Genomic DNA, 17,263 nt, shown 5'->3' on the forward strand with positions numbered 1-17,263 from the left:
TGAACTTGTGTTGTCTTGTTGTATTTGTATTTTATTGCTCTTGGCCACCTTGAACATTGGTGGAAAGCTGTGATACCAAATTTAACAAAGTAAATAAATTGCCTTAGGCAACCAGTCTCTTTCAAGAACATGGGGGCAATCTGGGCCTCACTGTGATAATACGGTATATGAAAATAGGTTGAAAAAAATTGTGGTCAAAGGAAAAGAGCTGCACTACACTCTATATTGAGTATAGATATTGTGAACAGAGGCTGTTTAGATACATGAGTGGAAGCTAACACACAGCCCAGGATCACCTCAGACTTGAAGGCTGTCCCCAAATTAAGACATTCTAGAAATGATTTGCCCAATATGCAATGCTTAGATGGGCAGCATTGCAATAAATTCAGAAATGGCAGCTACTTAGTAATGCCTAGCTCTTGGTGTCCAAAAATATCACTTACCAGTTCCAGCTTTGACTTCATTCACTGGGTGAAACCCTGTAAGCAGGGACTAACTGCCAGCATTTTACAGAAATTGTGGGGGTGGAGAGCTCTCATTTTGTCCTATGTCTTTTGAACTACAGCACATAGGAACTTTTCATAGAATCATAGAGTTGGAAGAGGCCACAAGGGCCATCCAGTCCAACCCCCTGCCAAGCAGGAAACACCATCAAAGCATTCTTGACATATGCCTGTCAAGCCTCTGCTTAAAGACCTCCAAAGAAGGAGACTCCACCACACTCCTTGGTAGCAAATTCCACTGCCGAACAGCTCTTACTGTCAGGAAGTTTTTCCTAATGTTTAGGTGGAATCTTCTTTCTTGAAGTTTGAATCCATTGCTCCGTGTCCGCGTCTCTGGAGCAGCAGAAAACAATCTTTCTCCCTCCTCCATATGACATCCTTTCATATATTTGAACATAGCTATCATATCACCCCTTAACCTTCTCTTCTCCAGGCTAAACATACCCAGCTCCCTAAGCCGTTCCTCATAAGGCATCGTTTCCAGGCCTTTGACCATTTTGGTTGCCCTCTTCTGGACACGTTCCAGCTTGTCAGTATCCTTCTTGAACTGTGGTGCCCAGAACTGGACACAGTACTCCAGGTGAGGTCTGACCAGAGCAGAATACAGTGGTACTATTACTTCCCTTGATCTAGATGCTATACTCCTATTGATGCAGCCCAGAATTGCATTGGCTTTTTTAGCTGCTGCATCACACTGCTGACTCATGTTAAGTTTGTGGTCTACCAAGACTCCTAGATCCTTTTCACATGTACTACTCTCAAGCCAGGTGTCACCCATCCTGTATTTGTGCCTTTCAATTTTTTTGCCCAAGTGTAGTACCTTACATTTCTCCTTGTTAAAATTCATCTTGTTTGCTTTGGCCCAGTTGTCTAATCTGTTAAGGTCATTTTGAAGTGTGATCCTGTCCTCTGGGGTATTAGCCACCCCTCCCAATTTGGTGTTGTCTGCAAACTTGCTCAGGATGCCCTCAAGCCCATCATCTAAGTCATTGATAAAGATGTTGAATAAGACTGGGCCCAAGACAGAACCCTGTGGCACCCCACTAGTCACTACTCTCCAGGATGAGGAGGAGCCATTGATGAGCACCCTTTGGGTTCGGTCAGTAAGCCAGTTACAAATCCACTGAATGGTAGCATTGTCTAGCCCGCATTTTACCAGCTTCTTTACAAGAATATCATGGGGCACCTTGTCAAAGGCCTTGCTGAAATAAAGATAAGCTACATCCACAGCGTTCCCTTCATCTACCAGGCTTGTAATTCTGTCAAAAAATGAGATCAGATTAGTCTGACATGACTTATTTTTCAGAAACCCATGCTGACTTTAATGATCTGCTCTAGAATCTTTCCTGGTATTGATGTCAGGCTGACTGGGCGGTAATTGTTTGGGTCCTCTCTTTTCCCCTTTTTGAAAATAGGGACATTTGCCCTCCTCCAGTCTGCTGGAACTTCGCCTGTTCTCCAGGAATTTTCAAAGATTATTGCCAGTGGTTCTGAAATCACCTCTGCCAGTTCTTTTAATACTCTTGGATGTAGTTCATCTGGCCCAGGAGACTTGAATACATCTAAACTAGCCAAGTATTCTTGTACTACCTCCTTACTTACTCTGGGCTGTGTTTCCCCTGCTGAATCATCTGCTCCATGTTCTTCAGGTCGGGCGTTTTCATTTTAATTTAATTTAATTTATTTAATTTAATTTATTTTCATTTTAAAATGAAAATAGTTCAGCAACCCCAAAATCCAACTCTACTGTACTCATGTCGATAGTACTCTTGCACTATAGCACAACTAAAGCAAAACAACCCCCACCCCACCCCCATTTCTGGTATTAAAGGTTACAGGATTTGAGCAGTAACTATGGGAAATGCACTGATTGGAAATGAAGCTGTATTATCACCCTGAAAGTTTATCAGGTGAAAATAGCATTAAAAGTGGGATCACACATAACCAACAAGATACCAAGCAAAAAATCATCATGAATGCACAATAAAAAAGATGTCTCGTACCCACCCAACCCCCCCCAAAAAACCCCACGAGATTTTGAGCTTCAGTAGTCAACTTTCTTTACTCTGGGCTTCCTGTACATTATTATAGGTAATTGTACAATATCATTTTCATGGATACGTTAGAAGATATCAAACTAAACCACCTCTCATTCTTACTAAATCATATGTCAGGAAGTAATCACAAGAAACATTCATTGAAGGAGTGGAATGACAACTTGATTGCTACTTGTGCCCCTTTGTTACCACAGAACAAAATCATAAGGCGCACAATTTAGGAGGATTAGAGAAATGTAATAAAGCACTTTAACAGATATTGTAGAAATTACAAAAGTAACTTGGCATTTGCTGAAAAGTTAAAATTTGTCTCAAAGCAACTTTAGAGCTTTCACCATTCGTGAGCTACTTAATGCTTTTTAAAAACCATGACTACAAAGGTTGTGACTCCATAACCCAGTATTCTTGTTTCTCAGTATTCAACCTATAACAAATTGAAATTGATAATGTAATCACTTTCATGTTTCACAAAACAAAGCCTTAAATGAGTAAGAAAAGCTTTGGTCTAATTTGTGTAAAGAAAGAAAAATAATTTGGTGTGATTAAACTCTCAATACCCAGATGCCAGAATGCCAATCAGAAGGAAAGATGGCAATAAAACCAGTCTATTCTGAGCTGAGTGAGCTACAGCTGCATTCCCATATTTCATTGCAGATGGACACCTTACCACAAGCAGGAGCTCTTCTGTCCTTTGCCCTGGCGCATTTAGTAGCTTGCTCCTTCTCAGGCTCTCTGTGTGGTCCAGCTCCTCCTGGGAGAAGTCTGCAAGCTTATCCTATATGAAGTAATAAGGGCTTCTGCTTGAGATAAAGTGCCTGGCTGTGCTGTAACATGCAGACATGACCTCAGCTCATCAGTATGGATGGGGAGACACATCCTGCTCAGCACCTACAGAGAACCACTCTGCAACAAAATTTATAGGCACGAACACACACTGGGGGAGCAAGACTGCTGGCATATTGCTTTTCTGGGTTCAGATCTCTTACTGTTTGGTTCATCAGCTTAAGCAATATTTTCTGGGCAGATAGTCTAATAACTAGAATGGAAAATTGACTGCTAAGAGATAACGCAACCTTCTATGATCCCCCCCCAAAAAATGGCACAACATGCCAAAGTGAGCAATTTTAATTCAACCTTCTAAAGAAATGTCCATATATGAACTCAACAATGAAGAGTGGTATTATAAAGAAAGGTGATGCTACCAGAGGTTTAAGACAAGAGAAACTGGTTTAATACAAACTCTAAAGGAAGAAAACACACACACAGGATAATTCTTTTTGTGTTTTAATCAGCCAGCCCCAAATCACTTAGTTCATAAGCAGCTAGACAGAACCACCTTCTCTGGTCTAACAACTCCATTTCTAAAAGACAGGATACACTCATTTGCCCTGGGTAAAGCTGGTGAATGGATTATGAAAATTAGTTTCCATAGTTACATACACAAAGAGAAGGAACATGAAGATGGCAAAAACAGCAATCTTTACACGTATTGGTATACGTCCTTCTCTTGATCTCCCCGGTACTACATGGCATTTGGTTTCAGGATTTTGTTTCCCAGAGGGAGGATTCTCCTTTACTGCTTTTCTTCTTCTAGCACTAGAAACACAAGAAGCAATATTGCTGATCGTACTTTTCTGGAAACCTTTCAAGGAAAGCTTTCTAACAGCACATTTGTTAGACCAATAGATGAACTACTAGTAAAGTCCCATCCCAACAAAGATATATCTTCCAAAGGTTTAGTCCATTGTTGCTTGTTTCCCCCCCTCCCAGCAATCAATTGTTCCCCTACCTCAGACTAACCTATTTAAGCATTGCACTCTTCCAGTTCTACACAAACATTTCACCTTGTCAGATGAAATGATTCCCAACTCTCCTGTGAGTTCTCCCAATCCCTACAAAGGCCTCTCTTTTTTTGAAGGGGGGGAGGGAAGCCCCACAATACAAGCAACAGTCCTTATGCAAGGCTTCGACTGACAGGGCTGGTTAGGTAAATTCTGTCCTCAATCGTTAAAATTAAGTGCTCTGAAAAGCTGAAAGTATTACCACCTGCTTGCACCACAGATAAACTGATTGTGAAGAAAAGCTGGAATGATTGTCTAGTTTAGGTGTTAGAACCAAGGTTTGTTCTTGGTTTACCAGTTGTGGCTTGTCTGGGAGAGAGAGAAACCACAAGCTAGGGTTTGGGTATAATACTAAGCCAAATCATAGCTAATCCCATATTGCACAGCAGCAGCAAGACCAGGGGAAAAGTGCTGCAGCCCCCATCTTCACTCTGGGAATCCATGTTTGCTCATTTATGCTAAGCCATGGGTCAATGTTACAGGTAGGTAGCCGTGTTGGTCTGCTGTAGTCGAAACAAAATAAAAAAATCCTTCCAGTAGCACCTTAGAGACCAACTAAGTTTGTATTGATATGAACTTTCGTGTGCATGCACACAAAAGCTCATACCAACAAACTTAGTTGGTCCCCATGGGTCAATATGTTAAGCTACTAACCTCCCTTGAAACTAATATAACACACAATTGTTTTATATCTGCAAAGTAAAATTATTGACCTATGCAACCCAGTAAGCTCTAAATCAGGTGAGGAACTTCCACCCCATGAGCCTCATCAGGTATTCCAGGAATCCTCATTTGGTTCACGAGGCTGTTTTGACCAAGCCACATTCATCCCATCATATATGATAGCAGGTGTGAGGAAGGTAAAGGCAGGGCTTGATGAAAGGGGCTTTGCATCCATGACCAACCAAGGCCCCCAGTGCAATGCTTCCCCAAGTGATGATAATCAGCTGGTTATTGGCACTTGAGAAGTGCTGTGTAGGAAGCTTTGCAGATCCTGTGCTGAGTGCTTCCCAAACCCCTATAATCTCAACTGCCAAGCACAGGCCTTGCACAGCTGCTTCTCAAGTGCTAACAATCAGCTGATTGTTGAGGTCTGGGAAGTGACATATACTTTTTTCTCCTGGAAAAAAACAGGTCATCTGACATCATGGTAATGTCAAATGATTAATAGGTGGTGGGCTCTGCCCACCAGTCTAACTTGGCCCACAGGGGTTTGTGAAGATAAAGACCTGGTCCAATGGCTTGATCCAGTTCCCTACCTCTGCTGTGCTGTAAATATTTACAAACTCAGTATGTTCAATGGGTTTCTTTTCCACAACATATGGAAAGCCATAACAGAACTACTTTAGTTTACTTCCAAGACTAGGAATTCTAAGGAACTGTTAATATCTCCGCCGTGTGTGTATGAGAGGAGAGAGAGAGAGAGAGAGAGAGATGGAGAGAGATATGCTTTGTCAGGCAGTTTTTGAAGATTTTTACCTTTGTCCTACAGTAACATTAACATCAGGATAGCCATAGTCTTGGTGTGGTAGATCACTTGTCTGCAAAAAGGAAAAAGGTTTGTTTCATAGGCATCCTAGCAGTTACCTCTTCTTGTGGGCATGGTGAAAGCTTGTAGTTGAATGGTACTGTCATGTAGGGATAATAATATTCTGTTTTAGATTATATTGTGTGAAAGTTCCCCACTATAAGGTTTGTGCTTTAATCAACCTGATTCTCTAAACACAGCCAAAGATACCACATCTCTCTCTTGTTCCCAATGGTTCCTGGCATTAAAAAAAACTAGAACAACAAATAACAACAACAGCAAATTTATTATTTGTACCCTGCCCATCTGGTTGGGTTTCCCCAGCCACTCTGGGCGGCTTCCAACAAAGATTAAAAATACATTAAAATGTCACACATTAAAAACTTCCCTAAACAGGGCTGTGTTCCTTTCTTATTAATTATAATCTTCTCTGAGACAAACTCAAATGTGTTAGTTCATCATGGATTGTCTGGGCACAACTTTCCCCGAGTTCTATATTTTGGCTTTCTGTGGTTTGATGTGTTGAACCAGAGGCAACTTCCAGTGTGTCCAGGTTTCCAAATTCAGTGTCCCACTTATGTGCATCACTTTTGATTAATCAAACTGCTTGCTTCTAAGCAAATATGAAATGGTAAGCATATAGGCCAGCATGGGTGTAGCCAGGATTTTCATTGGGGGAGGGGAGGCAGGACTTGGGGGTGGGGGCAAAACTGACGTGATTGGTCAGTTAGTTATTTCTATTGTTTTACTTGATGGGGGGGGAGCTGCCTCCCCTGCCTACGCCCATGTAGGTCAGTTACATATTCTCTTTACCGGACCTAAAATGCTCACTGACATATCTGACATGAAGATCAGACACAGGAATTGCTTTTTTCTGAGGTTATAAATACAACTACGGCCAATTCTTGGTTTTAAGTCCTACACAACCTGAATTATTCCTACCTTGAAAGCTGTCAGAGGGTATGTTACTTGCTAAGGGAAATCTGGAGGAGCAACTGACAAGATCTGCCTTTTGCTTAGTTGTACTCTGGGGACGTAGACTGACATTACTATAAAACTAGCACAGCTTGTGGGCTTCCTGCTGCACCTCTACAAAACTTTTCAACCTGCCCAGCCTTAAACAGATTTTAAAAAATGAATTTTATTTCTAGTTAACAGAAGGCATCTTAAGAAAAAGAATCCTTTTTATACTTTTTTAGAAGCAAGGCTATCTGACACATTGTGATCAAAATGCTTATGTGCCAACAAGGCAAAAAGGAAGTGAAGTTAGATGAAAACTTGTGCAAAATTTATGGCAACCCAAGAGTTAAAATAAAAATGCTGGTTGCCTGTTGCCCAGAGTAGCTGGGGAGACTCAGCCAGATGGGCGGGGTACAAATAATAAATTATTTATTATTATTATTATTATTATTATTATTATTATTATTATTATTACTCTGTCTTACACACAATCTGAATGTCCTAACAGTTTATAATAGCTTCTCAGAAATATCACCCTTGAAGGTTAAATACATGTTTTAAAAAAGGTTCTGACTTAAAAAATGCAAATCAAATTCTAGTTCATCCACAAAGAAGCTATGTAATCATGGTTAGCTAGCATCTACAGCAAGAAGAACAGATATCTAACATTTGACAACTTTGGTCTAGCAAATATGTATCAAGTTTCAGTATCTGGGCAAAGAACAAGAGAAATATATATATCAGACTTATAGAGTTGTGTGCTGTTCACAAGTGATATTTTATGTCATTGCTTCTAGAACTCTGCTTTCAAGAATGGCACATTTAGTGCCAGATTTAACATTTGAGTGTGTTGTACCATTGTTGCAAAAATACCTTTTGTCTGTAATTCCTTTCAGGACTGCAAGATTTCTTCCTTGGTCCTTGTGACCGATGCAGTGGCACTTTACCCTCTGGCAATATTTCCTGCAGCTGTTAATACACAAGATGGCATTAATTAAAGATGTGTGGGCAAGAAGAAAAGGATGAAAGCTGGAAGCATTCATGGCAAAGATGATCTATCGTCTTTGGCAAAAGTTCAGGCATGTTACATGCACAGTATCATTCATTTGTAAATTGCAAGTCTGCTAAAAAAAATGTCTGCTTGCTACAATTCCTTCAGCAGCAGTCACTCCACACTTTCACTCAGAGTTTTAAAAATGGAGAAACTGTTGATGCAAAAAGAGACATTGCAACTCCAACTTTATCATTAATTACAGCCAACTTAAACATATGACAAGTCTGGCCAAAATTTGAAAATTATTTTTTTCTTTAGGAAAATAAGAGAATCAGTTTCCCACTGCCACAGAGGATAACAATAGCTAAATTGGAAATAAATTAGTTAAGTCAAAGTAGCAATCCTTCAGAATTGGCATCCATGGAAAGTAAGTACTACAACAAAGAGTATCACAGAATTATTATTTAAATCAATGTTCTTCTACCCTAAATCTCCAGATATTTTTGGACTATAACTCCCATAATCCTCAGTCAATGGTCAGGGATTAGCTGAGCTGTAGTCCAACATCATCTGGGGACCCAAGGTTGAAGAACTGTAAATTAAATGACCCAGACAATGGAAGTTGCACCAGCCTGACTAAACCAAAGGGCTGCAACAGTAGCTACTTACTTCTGCCACTATTTTAGCTAAACTGTGTTCAACATCAGATGACAAGAGTTTTTTCTGACGTTCTGCCACATCTGCAGGTGATTTCTGAAGTAAAAAAGAAACCATAAAAACTACGACTGGAACTGAAGATAGAGAAGGTCATATGATATTATTGTACAATGAGGCACGTAGAGATACTATTGACCACTTGCTGAAGAGGCTTGCTGACCTCCCGGAAAAACACAAATTCGATCTCCTATTTTTAGGTAAAGATCACAAGACAACCCGGATGGTCGCCAGATTCTGTCTACAGATCTGTAGGTGCAGACCATCCCCAGATACAAATTAGTCCATCAAGAAAATCCCCATACTCGGACCCACGGGTGACTCTGGGCCAATTTCCTATGGTAGTTTTTCCTAAAGATTTTGTGTTTACGTGTTTAGGGCATTTTTAAACATGTAAGCCGTTGCTGTATATTGTTTTAAATGTCTGCTTTCCTTTTGGGAGTGCAATCCCATTGTGTGTTTTACAAGCTGGTCTCTGACCATATTAATAAATTATTATTATTATTAGTGGGTGAGGATGGGCATAATGCTTTGTAAACATGAAACTATACAACAAGATGGCTGCTCTACAGTTCAGAGATCAGAATGCTTAGTAAGTTTTTGGAATAAGAGGCAGGAATCAATTTTGTGTTCTTCACCTAAACAGAACATATACAGAAATAAACATTTCCACAATGCTGCTTCAGTGGCCAAAAAAAACCCAAGAATGATAGTGTGTGCTTTGCCCTATGAGATATGTGTAGTGGGAGGACTTTCCCCCTTGAGAGGAGGGATCAGCTTATAGACTTTTACTCTAGAGTTCTCAGCAGTGTTTTGGACAGGTGGAAAACCAAAAGGTGTGCTTGCACAGAGACCACAAAGAGCCAACTACTCTATACAATAGTATTAAATAAAATTAATGCACAATTTTAAAGAGATGTTTTCCTACCCATAAATTACTAGCATGGGTTATCTGGGTAACTCCTGAGTTAGCAAGCAGTGGGGGTTTTTTAATTAAAAAAATAGCTAGCATCATAAACATCACAGAATACTGTGGTTGCCCCGTGGCCAATGAACTCTTCCAAAAAGAGACTTAAAGGTTTGTGGTTTCAAGTGCTGCTCCTGCAAACAACCCAGCAGCTGACCTCAGGAGAAATCGAGGGAGTGAAGTATGGCTGAGCATTGTCTGTTACCCTTGAGTTTGTAAACTCTTTGTGAAAGAATAACAGGTTAGATAAGCATGTCTCAGGTGTGACTTGTACATAGCGATCCCCCCCGCCCACATTGTTGGACCTGACCAGTGCTTACGTTGGCATCCCTAGGGGGGTTTGGTGGGTTGCCAGAAAATCAATTTCTGCCATGATCCCTTCTCCAAAATTTATCTTCATTAGGCCAACAACCAAAAGTAACCAATTTGATTATTAGAAGATCTATCAGGTCACAATTCACTGCATGGATATGAATGCTGTTCTGTCCTGTTTAAATATACCTGAAATTCTACATTCCCAGTTATAATTCCTCTGATGTGTATTTTCTGTCTGAAAATAAAGTTGAATATTCTTAACTATCTGAGAAATCTATTTTGCATGAGATTTCCTAGGGCTCTAGTGCATTAACAGAAGCCACAGAAGAACATTATAATTATGTGATTGGAGTAATTGCTTCACTTGTCAGGAGTCTGACACAAATTACATCAGTTTATATTAGCTCACAATTTAGCTATAGCCATAAAATATTCATGCCTTGGTTTACTTACGTTTTCAGACCCAGAGGTATGTTCAGTTGTCACTTTGAGGCCATTTGTTTGGATGACTACTTCTGTGGTTTTTCCTAGGTGAGAATAACATATATATATTTAGTAACTGTCACTGATTTATCTATGCCACATTATACAACAAAATACTTTCAAAAATGGAGTTCCAAACTCAAGAGTTCTGAAGTAGCCAAATTTACTGCGCAGAATGCTAGGATATGGGATTTTATGAAAGTGATATGCTTTTCTGATGTATTCTCAGGTAGGTTTCTAGAACATCCCTCCCCACACTTTACTATTCAAATAGGGAAATCATCCCTTTGTTTCCCAAGCCACTGTACTTTCAGCAATCCTGTTTTCTGAATTTACAGAATCCAGGCGCCTGGTGCCAGCCATATGCCCATTAAAGTAGTCTTCTGCACATGCATCCCTAACAGGATGGGGAACTATGCATGCAAATAATGTGCAAGGGTGAAACCTGAAAAGCACACACACATCTGAATCCTGAGAATGATTCAAATACACACCGACCCTTCATGAGATTGCTCCATGAGATCCCCACAAAATGCTTACTTTAGTTATGAATGTCATCATTTGAATCTACAACATATCTATGAAAAAACTACTTCATTGCTACACGTATATGGAATGCGTCTCTTTTAGGTTGGACATATGAAGTCCCTTTGAAATAAACTAGTGAGCTTTAACATTTTATAGTCAAAATCTGCTCTTTAAGGCAGCCATTGTATGTGAGCAAGGGAATCCCACATGCAGTCTTTTTGAACACTTGCAGTTGGTACAGCGTGAGACTCAATCTCAAGGTCAATTCTGATTCTCTACAGTAGCTCCAACTCTAAAGTGACAAACAACTTTTGAAATTAAGTTACAACCAACCTTGGTTTTCGAACAGCTTAGTTCACAAACAACCAGGGCCGTCTCCAGCCAGTCGGGTGCCCTGGCGCCGAGATCGCTCCGGCGCCCCCGCCCTGGTGGGCAGGCACCCTGCACCACCGAGGCTACCCCTAGAGCCGGGCCTGCGAACAACTTGGAACTCTAACGTCACAAACCCGGAAGTAGGTGTTCCGGTTTGCGAACTTTGCCTTGGAAGCAGAACATCCAGCGCAGCTTTCAAATGGCTGCAGGACGCTCCTGCAGTCAATCGGAAGCTTCGCCTTGGTTTCCGAACATTTTGAAGTCAAACGGACTTCCGGAACACATTCTGTTCAGAAACCAAGGTACAGTGGTACCTCTGGTTGTGAACGGGATCTGTTCTGGAGGCCTGTTCGCAACATGAAAAGCCTGCAACCTGAAGTGCTGTATCTGCACAGGTGCATGGCACAGTCTAGCACTTGTCCGCAAAGTGCGATTTAGCACTATTGCGCATGCGCAAGTGGCGAGATACCCTTTCTGGTACATCCGGGTCACCGCGGGATGCAACCTGAAAAAACGTAACATAAAGCAGACGTAACATGAGGTATGAGGAGACCACATTAAAGTCTAATTTCTTCCCTTGTGATTACTCTATTTTCCACTAGAAAAACTTGAACTACTGAACCATCCATTTCTACTAAAAGAGCTTCTCACTAAAATATAAAGCTATTAGCAGTAATTTAAACATATGATAAGTTTATCAATTAGCCACTAGGACTGTACTATATATTTGGGGGGGGGGCCCTCAAAGCGTTTCATTTAGGGAATGATTTGTACTACCTTCTCCATCATTTTCAGAATTAACCTCACTGTTCAACTCAGCTGCTGTTACTGGGCACTGCTTCATCAACTGGAGGAGCTTGTTCTCATAAATGGTCCTTGTAGAAGCTAAAAGAAACAGGCCAGAGCACAAATGTTTTTAGCAATAGCTTGCTACATTTCAAGGTGTTATTAAATTGTTTGCATTGAATGGGAATGGTTATACTCAGAATGGTTAATAATCAGGCAGAGCTGGATGGGGCTTTAACCAATGCAGGAAATATAGAGCTGGAGGATTCCCAACAGAGCGCTATCCAGTATCCAGTAAATTGGTTCCATTATTAAACTGCTCTTACTGTTCAGAAGTTTCTCCTAATGTCCAATTAAGACCTACCCTCCATTGACTTATGCTGGATCTGCGCGTTGAAGCAGCAGAGAACAAATCTTTGCCCTCTCCTATACAGTAGTTGTTGAAAGGGCAGAGGCATTGCTCACCTAGTTTCCTAACACAGAGGCTGCTGCCAATTACAGAGGGAGTGGTGGCAAGGACAAGGCACCATGGGCACAGCGGTGGAGCCATGTGCCCACGCTGACCTGCAGCAACCAAACATTCATTCTGTCCAGAGAAAAAGAAGAACCTCAAATCAATTGCATATGCCCTCCCTGCCCAGAACTGGCTTGCCTCTAGCTGGGATTGACAACTATTTGCCTTAATCTGGAAGTCACTCATCTGTTACTGCAATTTCAACTGCTCACTACAATATTAGACTCAGCTGCCCTTTATATCACTGTTTTAGTGATCACTCTTCTGAAGCATACGTAATATTGGTCCAGGAGTGATTCCATATGCACAGAGAAGCTCCCATAGCTCAGTGTCACTTAGAGCTGTAACATCAATTTCATCTTTGGAGTCTTGTTCCACCGAGCCTTGTTCTGCAGAATCCTTTCCCTTGTTGTCTATGTGCACATCAACAGTAACCTTCTCCATCTCTTAATGGTAGTCTATGAAAAAAACCACAACACTGGTTAATAATATTCTCTTTATATTGCAGTATTTCCTCCCATTAATCACTTTTGAATCAGAAAAGTAAACATGAATTACCTCAAGTGCTGCATCTGGATTTGTGCCAGCTTTGGAATGATTTCTTAAGGGCTTAAAAGAATGATCAGATGAACAGTATTACAACGTTTATATGCATATTCATAAAAATGTAGAAACCAAATTAAGTATAAAGTGACATATCTGACTGACAACACCAACAAAAATGATTCTGCCAAAATTTCAGTTTAAGTGCTCCAAAAATGAAAGTATATATAACTAGAAAGAGTGTCAGAAATCATGATGAACGAATAAAAGTGACTGCCAGAATGACTGATATATTTTGGGCAAAACTAAACTTTTCAGCAGAGGAGAGATTACTGCCCCATGTCTAATACTCCCCTCCACATTTTGTGAAGCTCACCAAGTAACATGCTATAATTGTAGCCTGCCCTATAGAAGCAAAGAAACGTTTCTTTCAACAGTACTGCAGTTATGCAAGATAAACTGTTTGTGCAAGGAGAAGGTGGGCAGCAATGGCAGAGTGCAAAAAAAACCTCATCGTCTTCCTAGCACTCTCTGCAAAATACTAGCCAAAAGAGGCGGTGCACCTCCTACTGGAGAGGAAGGCACACTGCATGCCCTAAGTAAACTGGTGTTTAGAATTACAGTATATCATCCCCCATAGCAGTATTATCCGATTAGTAACAACACAGTTTAGTAGAGAAAAGAGGATTCCTACCACTAACTGCAGTAAAGTTAAAGGGACCCCTGACCATTAGGTCCAGTCGTGGACGACACTGGGGTTACCGCGTTCATCTCGCTTTACTGGCCGAGGGAGCATACAGCTTCCGGGTCATGTGGCCAGCATGACTAAGGCGCTTCTGGCGAACCAGAGCAGCACACGGAAACACTGTTTACCTTCCTGCCAGAGCAGTACCTATTTATCTACTTGCACTTTGACATGCTTTCGAACTGCTAGGTTGGCAGGAACAGGGACCAAGCAACAGGAGCTCACCCCGTTGCGGGGATTCAAACTGCTGACCTTCTGATTGGCAAGCCCTAGGCTCTGTGGTTTAACCCACAGCGCCACCCACATACAGCATTGCAAAGAACATAACTGCTTTTCAGATTTACATATGCATATTTTCCTGCTCTCAAGCCAATATTATCGGATGTATCAATGTGCTGTTCCAGCTTGTTTTATGACCTTATTTCTATTGTAACCCACTTTGAAAATACAACAAATGATTAAAGGCAGTTTTTATTGTATAAGATCTACTGCATCAGTATATATTCTAAAATCAGCTCTCAGAATTCATTTTGTCCTCAAAACTCTTATTATCCCCACATGTAAATCATACCAAGGGCTCCTCCAGACAACTTGTTTATTGAGCATTCCTCCTGATTTACACAAGCAGACTATTTCTGATCTTTATTGCTTTTTATATTTTTACCAACAACTGACTTTCACAGATTTTTACTGTTGTTACTGTAGTATTCTGCTTTTATGTAGTATTCTGCTTTTATGTCATACACTACCTTGTTATATATATATATATACATATATATGTTATATATATATACATATATATACATATATACATATATATATATATATATATGGACCCCTGACTATTAGGTCCAGTCGTGACCGACTCTGGGGTTGCGCGCTCATCTCGCATTATTGGCCGAGGGAGCCGGCGTACAGCTTCCAGGTCATGTGGCCAGCATGACTAAGCCGCTTCTGGCAAACCAGAGCAGCACATGGAAACGCCGTTTACCTTCCCGCTGTAGCGGTTCCTATTTATCTACTTGCATTTTGACGTGCATATATATATATATATATATATATATATATATATATATATAATTTGTTAGTTATTTGTTTGTGGGATGTTTACGCATCTTCCTGTCAATCATTCATTCTTGCCACACTTTGAATACTTTCCTCTGCCACTTTCCTAACCATAAGTCCAGGTTAAAAAGAAAGAAAGTGGATTTGTTGCACTAGCACAATGGAACACTTTTAACTGCAGAAACCAGTATTTCCAGAATGCACTTGAATTATTTCTGCACAGCAGCAAGTTAGGAGGCACCCAGGAATACCCTTGAGGTGAGCATCTTCACATCTTTTAGGTGTTTCCAATTAAATCACCCCAAGAAGTGGCACAAGCATTTGGCATCCTTGGGAAGCCAGCAGATCACTCACACACACCAGATCCCTATGCCTTTTTTTGGGTGGTGGCTAGGAACACGTTTTATGGAATGAAAAATTGGGGACTAATAGGACCAGCAAACAAGTTTGAGGAGGTCCTGGGCAATGTGGGTCAGGGTGTCCCACATGCAGCAGTGTCAGTACATCTGGTCCGTATAGCTGCGTTGGGACCCCCTTTTAATTCCCCACAATTCCCCCAGAGTAATGCTAGATCACAGATGTTGTGAAAAATTACTGGTAAAAGGGAGGCTGGATCCCAACCAGATTATACATACAGCTAGGTAAGCCTCCTGCCAGCTCCACCACCAGATCACACTTTTGCCCTGGAGTTTCTCAAATCTGGAGCCAACCCTTTCAGTCCCTAATTTTCCATTTCAAAAAAAATATCTGAATGCCATGTTCTAAAAAATGTTTGTGAAAGTGAGGTGCTGGAAAGAGGAGGATAAAATTTCAGATTCATCTTTCTCTTTTTCCGAGGGATATAGAAAACAGGACATCTGGGTTCTTAAAAAGGAAAATTGCCACGTTTTCAATATTGTGAACAGCCAGCAAATAACAGAATGCAATGTAAAAAAGGGTAGGGCTGGTGCTTTTTTTCTAGGGATAGCATACCCCTCAACATTTTGTGAATCTTTATACTTTTGTCCATTTACTGTATTTATTTCCCCCGATTTGAACTATAAAATGGTGATTTTCTTGAGTCAAAATGAGAATACCCCTAAACATTTTAGAAAAAAGCACTGCGAAGTAGGACCTCCCCCAAAGCATCTCCTGCACCCTGTTTTGCTCTATATTTATCTCACTGAGGGACTTAAACGCCCTAGAAAAATCCACAGGGCTCTGTGAGGTTGTTTCGCCAAACGGCTATTACTTTTCAAACCTGCCTCCTCCTCCCGTGGAAAAGAAAAGACAAATGAATCTGGACTACCCCTTGGTTCTATTAACTCGTCCTGGACGGGAGCAAACTGGGCCTCGCCCTTTTGCTTTCCTGCCTGACCTTTCTCTTCAGTCTCCTCGCTCCCACGAAGCTGTCGCGACGCCCCTCCCACCCCCACGCTTTTTGCACCTGCGTTTCCACCCCCGTCTGGGTCCCCCCCCCCTGCACTGCAAATCCTGAGGCTTTTAAACGGCCGGCGTAGAGAGAACGGCGTGTTTCTAAACATAAGCTATTTCTAAATCTTCAACTCCGCTTGCTTACAACCACATCGAAGGGGTAAAATAAATCCCCTCCCGGGGATCCGTGACCCCGACGTGATTCGAACACGCAGCCTTCTGATCTGGAGTCAGACGCGCTACCGTTGCGCCACGAGGTCTTAGGAAGCTCTTCGAAAGCTCAGCTTGAAGAGTCTGCCGCCGCTCTTCGGCTTGCTTTTTCCCCCTCTTCCCCTTTGCGCATGCGCTCCACCCTGTTTGGGTTGGTTTTTTTAAAACACTCACCGAGGTGGGGCACCTTGCGTATTCGGCATTCCTAGACTGGCTACCCTTTGCTAAAGGAAAAAAAGAAATTACATAGCCTTACTTATTTTCACTTCAAAACCCTACTCTAAGCCCCCCTCAAAAACAGATGTCAAGGCGGCTAGTAGGAGGAGCAACAGCTTCGCGCCCTCCCGGGCTGTTTTGAAACCGCCGTTTTGAAGGACAGCCCCTATGTGTTTACCCAGCCAACCAGCAGGCAGACCACGCCTCTTTATGGGCGGAACCTACACGGGAAACTGAGAGACTCAGGAGAAGGCAGTTACGCCGGGAGCTACCACCTGCTTCTACCTTGTGGGGAACATACTTTTACTGGACAGGTCCACTAAAGGTTCTGCGGGGGGGGGACAATAAGCGGTAAGGTTCGAAGGGGCTCTCTGGGCAGGGAACGCGATGCCTGCGGAGCGAGCTATCGCTGTTGATAGGAAAATACAACAAAGAGCCGGTGTAGCTGTTTTGTGGACCGAGTCTTCTGAGGCATGAGAAGTCTTCAGTTGGCAGACCAACACTTCTCA

The 17,263-nt window shown here is 41.6% G+C and overlaps 1 protein-coding gene and 1 non-coding gene across 3 annotated transcripts; both read right to left on the minus strand.

Annotated features, from left to right (window-relative positions):
* Nucleotides 1–3,789: 3,789 nt before the first annotated feature.
* LEMD1 (LEM domain containing 1) lies at nucleotides 3,790–16,886 on the minus strand. Of its 2 annotated transcripts, none has more exons than XM_035123832.2 (9): nucleotides 16,713–16,886; nucleotides 13,121–13,171; nucleotides 12,838–13,020; nucleotides 12,040–12,147; nucleotides 10,333–10,406; nucleotides 8,553–8,636; nucleotides 7,763–7,858; nucleotides 5,881–5,942; nucleotides 3,790–4,156 (listed from the first exon to the last, which is right to left on the minus strand). In XM_035123832.2, exons 3-9 carry the CDS (start codon nucleotides 13,004–13,006, stop codon nucleotides 3,940–3,942), a joined length of 810 nt encoding a protein of 269 aa, XP_034979723.1. In that variant the 5' UTR covers nucleotides 13,007–13,020; nucleotides 13,121–13,171; nucleotides 16,713–16,886; the 3' UTR covers nucleotides 3,790–3,939. The 2 variants fall into 2 exon arrangements, with proteins under 2 accessions (XP_034979723.1, XP_034979724.1); XM_035123833.2 differs by lacking the exon at nucleotides 16,713–16,886 and adding an exon at nucleotides 16,474–16,602.
* Nucleotides 16,517–16,588, minus strand: TRNAW-CCA (transfer RNA tryptophan (anticodon CCA)). Its single transcript has one exon. It is a non-coding gene; the product is annotated as a tRNA-Trp (tRNA).
* Nucleotides 16,887–17,263: the final 377 nt, after the last annotated feature.

The sequence above is a fragment of the Zootoca vivipara genome, chromosome 7, assembly GCF_963506605.1.
Source record: "Zootoca vivipara chromosome 7, rZooViv1.1, whole genome shotgun sequence".
Taxonomy (NCBI): domain Eukaryota; kingdom Metazoa; phylum Chordata; class Lepidosauria; order Squamata; family Lacertidae; genus Zootoca; species Zootoca vivipara.

What these genes read in the sequence shown, in the direction of transcription:
- LEMD1 (XM_035123832.2), bottom strand. Translation starts at nt 13,006, where the DNA reads ATGGAGAAGGTTACTGTTGATGTGCACATAGACAACAAGGGAAAGGAT. An exon ending in TTCTGAAAATGATGGAGAAG is followed by an intron (nt 10,407 to 12,039) that starts GTAGTACAAATC and finishes ATTCTCACCTAG; the next exon opens with GAAAAACCACAGAAGTAGTC. An exon ending in AAAGGAATTACAGACAAAAG is followed by an intron (nt 5,943 to 7,762) that starts GTATTTTTGCAA and finishes TCCTTTTTGCAG; the next exon opens with ACAAGTGATCTACCACACCA.